The 9,040-nt window shown below is 43.1% G+C and overlaps 1 protein-coding gene across 2 annotated transcripts; it reads left to right on the forward strand.

Annotated features, from left to right (window-relative positions):
• Positions 1-4,625: 4,625 nt before the first annotated feature.
• Positions 4,626-5,234, forward strand: LOC123823900 (COMM domain-containing protein 9-like). Of its 2 annotated transcripts, XM_045846958.1 has the most exons (2): positions 4,638-4,703; positions 4,806-5,234. In XM_045846958.1, the coding sequence occupies exons 1-2, from the start codon at positions 4,638-4,640 to the stop codon at positions 5,232-5,234; spliced, it is 495 nt and encodes a 164-aa protein (XP_045702914.1). The 2 variants fall into 2 exon arrangements, with proteins under 2 accessions (XP_045702915.1, XP_045702914.1); XM_045846959.1 differs by having other exon boundaries at positions 4,626-5,234.
• The last annotated feature ends 3,806 nt before the right edge of the window (positions 5,235-9,040 follow it).

Raw genomic sequence — 9,040 nt, forward strand, 5'->3', positions numbered from 1 at the left:
TATTCTAACATTATATTGCAGTGACATAAATATACTAAAAATCAATAGTATATACTTTATTTGGGTGAATTGTACAATGTGTAAAATATATCTCAAAAATGTGTAAAATAACTATACCAAATGTAATTTTATCATAACATCTGGAGCGTATCAAAAAACAAAACAGGTTGTCAAGGCACCCACCAAGGTGTGCTGACCCCTCTAATGCTAAAGATAGCATTATCTTTGAGTTTCTCATTCCATTACATCTTTGGTGCCTGGTATTTTTTTATTTTTTATAGATTTTATTTACTTATTTTTAGAGAGGGGGAGGGAGGGAGAAAGAGAAGGAGAGAAACATCAATGTGTGGTTGCCTCTCACATGCCCCCAGCTGGGGACCTGGCCTGCAACCCAGGCATGTACCCTGACTGGGAATCGAACTGATGACCCTTTGGTTCACAGGCTGTCTGTCACTCAATCCACTGAGCCACAACAGCCAGGGCTGGTGCCCAGTATTTCAAAGCATATATTTAATTTACTATTATGTTATTCTCCCAACATACCCTCCTTCTATCTATACATTAAAATAATTTTTGTTAAAGTTAGAATTGCTCTATTAATGCAGTGTGCTTACTTCTAACTCATACTCCACAAACAATACATACAACAATAACAATAAAAGATATCAGATGAAGTTCTAATCATCTGAACACTTGATTGGGGCTGAAAGATCATCAGAGCTCACTCACATGGCTGTTGGCATGAGGCCACATTTCCTCAACTCAGGGATTTCTCCCTTAGTAGCCTGAGTTTCCTCATGACATGTCAACTGACTTCCTCCAGAAAAGCAATCTGAGAATGGGCAAAGAAGCAGCTCAGGACCTTTGATGACCTCATTTCTAAAATGTACAACATTACTTTAACTTTATTCTTTTATAGAAAGTAGCCAATCTTGCCCACACTCAAGGAGAGAGGAATTAGTCTCCACTTCTTAAAGAGGGGAGTGTCAAAGAATTTGGGAACATATCTTAAAACCACCACAGCCTCTTTGGTATTTTTTAAGATTTTATTTATTTATTTTTAGAGAGAGGGGAAGGGAAGGAGAAAGAGAAGGAGAGAAATATCAATGTGTCATTGTCTCTTGCACGCCCCCTACTGGGGACCCAGCCCACAACCCTAGCATGTGCCTTGCTTGGGAATCAAATTGGCAACCCTTTGGTTCACAGCCTGTGTTCAATCTGGTGAGCTACACCAGCCAGGGCCCTCCTTGGTATTACACAGACTCTCATCTCCTATGGAAAGACAGAGAAACTGAGGATCAGGTCCAAAGTTTAATGGTCAGAATATCCAAAGTTCAAAGAAGGATAAGTTACTAATGCAGGCAGAGCTAGGCCCAGATGGGAAAAATGGGATGGAATGATCTGTATTATGTCCCTGAAAACCTTGAGTCCCCAGATTCATCTGAACCCTCTGAGCCTGAAGAAGTAACCCACTCCTTCTCAGTAAGAGCTTACCTCTCACTCCCCCTTGCTTGGAGATGATACAGAGCCTGCTCTCCCACAAGACGGTTTACCCACCCACACCCATCCCCACAGGGGTGTGGATCCTCAGTATCTGTCCTTTCTGGCTACCAGGATTTTAATCCCAAAACTTACTTACTCTCAGAATTAGAATTAAGTCACAGTTTAACCTGTTGGGACTGAGAAGGGGTAAAGGGACTATACCCTGAAGGAGCCATAGAACTTACCAGCATGTACCAGCAAAAGCCAGGAGTGTACGTGTGAGACTGAATGCTAAAGTGCTTGGTAAAGAGGACTGGAACATAAATTGAAGAGGAGAGAGTTCATCCATTTGCAAGTGCTTTCCAAGGATACAGGATTTAATTTTCACTTCATTAAGAATAGGAATAAACAAGCTACAGATTGAGGGAAGTATTCTCGACACATGTCCATATCTGACAAGTGATTTGTATCTGGAATACGTGAGGGACTTCTACAATTCAGTGATAAACAGACAATACAATTTTTTTAAAGAACTGGAGTAGATAGTTAACAAAAGATATATGAATGGCCAGCAAGCACAGGAAAAAGGTCTCAACATCATAAATCATCAGCAACATTTAAATTATGAGTTGTAGGGGTACCACAATGAGATACCCCTACATACCCATCAGAACAGCTAAAAAGAAAAAGGCTGACAATACCAAGCATTGTTGAAGATGAGAAACAAGGAAAATACTCATATTTTTCAGGTGGAGTGTAAAATGGTACAAACACTTTGAAAACTGTTAAATACTTTCTTAATTTAAACCTAGCAATCCCACTTCTAGGTATTTATCCAAGAGAAATATAAATGTCCACAAAAAGCCTTGCATAAGAATGTTCATAAAAGTTTTATTTATATCAGTGTCAAAATTGAAAACAGCCCAGGTGTCCATAGGCAAAGAGATAAACTGTAGTGTAGTCATATTAAGAGAAAACTACTCAGCAATAAAATGGGATGAATTATTGATACACATAACAACATAAATTGATCTCAACAACATTATGCTGAGTGAGGAAAGCCAGGCCCAGAATAGTACCTAGTGCATATTTCCATTCAGAAAGTCTAACACAGGCAAACTGAATCTATGGTGATAGAAATCAGATGAACAGTTGCTCCTGGAGAGGGGATTGACCGGGGAGATGCACAAGAGACCTCTGAGGGTGAGGGAAATGCTCTATATCTCGATAGGGCTATGAGTTACATGAGTATATGCATTTATCAAAATTGACTGAACTGTACACTTAAGATCTATGCATTTCATTATATGATTAAGAAAAACAATCAAACTTATCATTCTTCTTTCCAAACCTTTTCCTCCCACTTTTTATTTAGTTAAACCATCACCATCTATTTAGTATTCTTCAAACCCAACACAACCTAGACTCTTCTCTCCCACTTCCTGACACCCTCATCTACACTATCACCAAACCCTTTAGAGTGCAGCTCCTAAATAACTCTCCAATCTGTCCCCTCTTCTCCATTACCAATGACCCATGCTTAGGTCACACCCTGGACTAATTAACAGACTTATAATTGGGCCTAGCTTTTCCTAATTAATTCTCTACAATGCCTACGGAATGATCCTCTTAAAATTCTTAATTTATTTTGTCACTCCCTCACTAAAATTCTTTAATAGATTTATGCTACCTGTAAAAGAATATCTAAACTCCTGGCAGAACAACAAGTCAAGAGCTACCTGGTATTGTCTCTGAACATTCACAAGGGATTTTCATGCCTGAAGTCAACTAGTTCCCATTAGTCCATGGTTAGATTTTCAGCCTCCTAGAGATTCCCATTTTCCCTGGGTATCACCATAACTGCTGTCTTAATTGAAGTTTTATAGTATAAACTTCAAAAAGATTAACTAAAAAGTGAGGATTCTTAGTGATCACATCAACTGTCCATGTTATGGTTTACTTTAAGTTGGCATCAGAGGCTGGTCTAACACCAAAACAAAGGCTTACTTTCATCTCTTCGAAAATGTTTGAGCAAATGTTCAACTGCTTTTCTTGGGGTTGTTATTTAGAAAAGCATCGTCCAAAATATGGCAGGTTAAAAGATATTACCTTTGATATTCCTTCTAATGAAAATATTTTTCTAATATTCAATGCAGTGGATTAAAGATGGTCATAAATTAACACTCCTCCCATTGCAGGTGGGGTCTTTGTCGCCTCCTCTTACATTCTAGCAGATTCCACAACTGCTTTGACCAACAGACTATCACAAGAGTGAAGCCAGGCCCAGACCTCAAGAGACAAGCAGCATCCATTTCTTACACTTGAAACAGTCGCTGTTTGAGCCCTCAGCCACCGTGTGGGAATTCCAATGACCCTAAGGCCACCATGCTGTGGGGAGGTCCTGAAACTACACGAACAGAGAGAAACTGCCAGCCATCCCCAAATGAGGGGGCCTCAGACATCATGGAGCATAAATGAATCTTCCTCACTGTGTTTTATCTAAATTCTTGTCCCACAAAACTGTGAGAAAAATAACAAAATGATTGTTTTAACTCACTAAGTTGTGGGGTAGTTTGTTATCCAGAAATTGGTAACTGGTACAATAAAAACCTGATATCCCTGGAGGGTGTGGCTCAGTTGGTTGAAGCGTTGCCCCGTGGACTGAAGTGTTGCAGGTTAGGGCGCACACAAAAGGCAACTAAATCAATGTTTCTCTCACAACAATATTTCTCCCACTTTCTCTATCTCTCCCCCTTCCCTCCTCCCTTCCTCCCTTCCTGTCTGTCTCTCTCCCTCTCTCTCTCTGCAATGAAAAAAAATGTCCTCCAGTGAGGATTATCCTATAGAATTAACCCTGGCTGGTGTGGCTCAGTGGATTGAGTGTTGGCCTGCAAACCAAAGGGTCACTGGTTTGATTCCCAGTCAGGTCACATGCCTGGATTGTGGGCCAGGTTGCCAGTTGGGGGCACGCAAGAAGCAACCACGCATTGATGTTTCTCTCCCTCTCTTTCTCCCTCCCTTCCCCTCTCTCTCAAAAATAAATAAATATAATCCTTTTTTAAAAAAACTGATAAAATTAGAAGTTTTGAATGGAATTCTCATTCTATAGAAATATTTTGCTAATGAAAAGAATCTGGTCACATGACCTGGGGAAAATGCCTGCATTGACTGCAGAAAACTTTGCAGCACTCCAGAGTCTGCTGAAGGCCTCCTCCAAAGATGTTGTCAGACAGCTATGCCAAGAGAACTTTTCCAGTTCAGTCCTTGGCTCGAAATATCTCTTGGATATCATATGTTCCAGCTTGTCTGTGACGGAGGAGAAGGAAGAACAACTGCTCCAGGCTCTGCAGTGCCTCACCAGGCTGGCAGTGTTTAGTGACCTGCCCTTCGCTGAGGCAATTCTGGCTCTCATTTCTGAAAACTTCCACCAGGACCTCAAAAGTCTGCTGACAAAAATCATTCTGGAACACATACCTACTTGGAGACCTGAAGCCCAAGCAAAGCTGATCTTTCAGCCATGCCTGGTCAACCTGGACTGGAGAGTGGACATCAAAAACAGCCTAGACAGCATCAGCCACATGACTGTTCCCACCTGCCTATTCCAGATGAAGATCCAAGAAGATCACAGTCTATGCAGGGACAAACCTTTCATCTCAGCTGTCACCATAGAGCTGAGTAAGGAAATGCTAGACACTATGTTGGACAGGCTGGGTCACATCCTAGACCAGCTTTCTGCCATGGCCAACAAATGACCCAGTCCAGCTACCAGTCCCAGCTGCTGTCAACAGTGGAGTGCCTCAAGACACCTGGAGGGCTGCCCTGGTTGCTCTGGTTGCTCTGGTTGCAGCAGCTGCAGCTGACAACTGGCGCTGACAGCTGGCAGGGTGGTGGGACAGAATGGGGCTGCCATCTGGAAGGCACAACTGCTTTGGGAAAAAGCAACCATGTGCCCACACTGTTCTCCTCATTCATCTTCTCTGTCTTCTTTCCAGGGCTGTTGACCAGAAGCCTCCATCTTTGAAAGGCTCCTGCAACATAATTACCACAGTGGTGGGTGAGAGGGCCTTTGCTTTGTCTACCGCCTCAGCATGGCTGCTTGGAGAGCTTGTCTAACAAGTTTCTTCCCAGCATTAGCTCAGAATAATCCATTCCCAGCCCTGGAGCACATGGAAGGAGGCAGGTGGGTGACGCCAGTGGCTCCTGCTTCTCTGTGGGAGAAACCAAGCAGAGCCCACAGCTGGGTCACCATAGTGTGGCCTGCCTGCCCTAAGTCCAGAGACTTCCCAGCTCTCTCAGCCCTGCTGGATGGCCTATCAGCACAGGAAGTCTGAAAGAGGGGCCAATTCCTTTCTTTGTGAAGCTGGGGGTCCCTTGGTAAATGCAGCTATTCCGGGGTGAAGAAGTGGGAGTGACTGGGAATAAATAGCAGTTCTGAAAACTTAAAAAAAAAAAGAATCTGATTATAATCCTCATAAAATTGTAAAGTAAATTAGTTAGAAATGAAACAAAGAGTGGAAAGTTTTGATGTGTGTGTGGTCTTGTTTTTTTAATGAGAAAATTAGAGGTTAATATTGGAATACTACCACATTTTGCTCTTTAAAATACACATCCTCGAGAACACATATCAAATTCCACTTCTGAATGACTACTAAATTCCCACTTTGACACACTCTTTTTCAAAACAAAGCATTTCATTCCATTATTTATCCAATGAATATGTATTGGATTCCTTCTACCTATCAGGATTTGTTCTGATTTCTAGAGATACAGTGATTAACAAAACTGACCATTCCTATCCTCTGGGAGCTTCCAATGAGTGGTAAAATATAAAAAGAGAAAACCAACAAGCCACAGCTGTGCTCAGAATGAGAAAATCTTCTCAGTGGACAGCATATGGATATAGACAGTGGTGACAGGGGCACACCCCCAGGCCTATTGGTTGCAGCCCATCACAGGCAGCCAGGAATCCAATTCCTATAGAGTAGAGGAGTTTTACTCTCTGCATGATAATAGTCCCAAGCCAAACTTGAAGACTGAGGCCCTTCTTCTTAACAAGAAGCTGAAAAGGACAGCTACCAACTGGAGGAGGTGCCCTGACTTCACAGGAAGCTGCGGGCCTGGGAAGGTGAAGAACAGAGACTCCTAGCCAAGCTGGACCTGAGGGTCCCAGATATGACCACAGAACAAGAGCAGCAAAATATCATAAGATTTGTTTCTGAGCCAAGGAGGGAAGAGGGAGCAGAGAACAACATGTAATGGCAACTATAAAATCATAAAACCACTCAACAGGATGGAAGGAGAAGACTCATCCCTAAAACTATGCATCTGTTCCTAACACACACAAACCATACACCACTGAAAATATCACCAGAGCCTCTAAGGTCCACTTAAGACACTTGGCCCACATGGCAGAAAAGCTGTAGTACTACTTCATAAGGGAAGTTTGTGCTTTGGTTTGTCATCTATTGAGAGTTTTTATTTTTGTTCCTAAAGTGTTCAGCAATCGCTAGAGTGGGGAAGCAAAACTCAGCAGCCTGCCAAGCATCAAGAAAAGTCTGATGGTCATGGTCACTTGAGCCTATTCGGCAGGCTAGCAGGGGCAGTGGTGCCCCTGGGGAGGATTCTGGGCCAGCCCAAAGTGAAGATAGGGAGCTACTGTAACTCTAAGGAATGGACAAAAGTTGCAGGTATTCTCACAGATTTACTACTTTAAGACAAAAGTGAAATTTAGAGTGTTTTGAATCATAAATAAGTTTTTTATAACCTGATCTCAAGTAAAATAATTTCCTAACTAAGGTCTTTTAAATTCAGATATGAATAGAACACATCAGGTTACCCTGGGTAACTTTTTCCTCATATACTAGTGAGCCAAATTATTATCCAGGATCCAGATCCCAGATTTTTTTTAAGCAAATGAGGTAAATATTAGCCACAATTTGACAAGAAAATAATCTGGAGGCAATGCTGGATAGTCAAGAAGAAAATAAGCTCCAAAGTCCAAATGTTGAGACCCCGACCTGGGCTCTGCCACACATTAAGTGTGAAATATTTGCAAGGCACCTTTGCTCCGCTGTGCGTCAGCTTCCTCATGCACTCACCAACTGTATTGGCACTGACATCATACATTTTAAGGTGATCTTCACAGAGCAAACTGAGTAGTAGAACAATAATAAGAATATATTTTATTTTGTTTTGCCCGAAGAAAAAATATGAAAACATACGTTTTTGCGGCGATCTATATACCGGTATTGCGCCAGTCTAATTGAGCTGGTCCCTAAGACCTCTCTTTCATTTCCAAATGCGACTGGGGACTCTGTTTTAATTTTTAAATAGGTTATCTTTCACAAGCTCAGAAAGGAACAACTGTATTTAAACCTACAACTCCCCACCCAGGAAGAAGCAAACCACCCAGGTGCTGCGTTTTGTTTTTTTTTTTACCGTAGGGCACCTTAAGCTGGTGGGAGAATAGTGGAAGCACCGCCTAGGTAGCTGTCCCACTCCCGACAGGACTTGAGGGCTTGGACCTAATAAGAGGAGGGACCCGGGGAGGGTTAAGGCGGCCCTGAGCAGCAGGCGCCAGGAGGGGCGCAGGGCACCCGGGTGCAGGGTAAGAGGGCCCAGGGGATCCGGGACTGACGCATGCCCGCAGAGCCTCAGGCGGAGCCCCCTCCTGCCCCACTCTCTGCGTGTTGGCTGGAGCTTCTCTAAATGTCGGTTTTGCCACCGCTCCTATTCTGGCTCTCTGAGCCTCCCAGCCTCCCCAGCCCTCCACCCTGGACACCCCTGCTGCGGCCCTCGGTCTCCCTGCTTCGGATTTCGGATTTCGGCAACCAGCCTGAGTCTCCCCAGTGGGGTCCGTCTACCGCCCCCTGCTCTTTCCTAGAACACCACTGATGCTCGTCTCCTCACATGTACCTGGCAGTGCGCTAGTTACATATGTTGTGTCATTCATTCCCCTCTACAACTGAGACAGTGACACAGAGAAGTTAAGGAACTTGCTTAAAGTCATAGATCCAAAATGCACTAGAGCTTCAAGTTGATTGCAGGCTGCCTGCTTCCCTTCCACCTTGCATATTACCAAAAAAAGCTGAACGCCTAGCCAAGGTCCCTAAGTTTTACCTAAGTTTCCCCTGTTTCTTAAACTCAGAGAGGGCAGAGAGGGCAGTATTATTTCTACAGCCCAGAGTCCTAAGTGACTTGTCCAAGAACACCAGCCCAGCCTTTCCTGATGGCAAAACATGGACAATTTACAATATCACACTGGTATCTGTTTCTCCATACCTTTTTTTTAACAGTTTTATTGGTGTGAAACCTGAGAAGAAATATATTTGCCATAAAGGACTGTTCATGTTTAACTGGACCCAAATTCATAACCAGAGTCTATCGCTGTTGCTAACTGAGGCCTCTCACACTCCATTTCAGGATAAGTCCCAAGCTGAGCTGTCAACCTCCTGTACCGTGCTTGTGCCACCTGACTCAACCCTTATTTGTGGTTTCATCTTTCCACCAATGAACTGAGACCTGCCCTATACTATTGTATCAAAACTGGTCAACTATA

This window comes from Phyllostomus hastatus, unplaced genomic scaffold (assembly GCF_019186645.2).
Source record: "Phyllostomus hastatus isolate PE091 unplaced genomic scaffold, TTU_PhHast_1.1 phas_contig_5, whole genome shotgun sequence".
Taxonomy (NCBI): domain Eukaryota; kingdom Metazoa; phylum Chordata; class Mammalia; order Chiroptera; family Phyllostomidae; genus Phyllostomus; species Phyllostomus hastatus.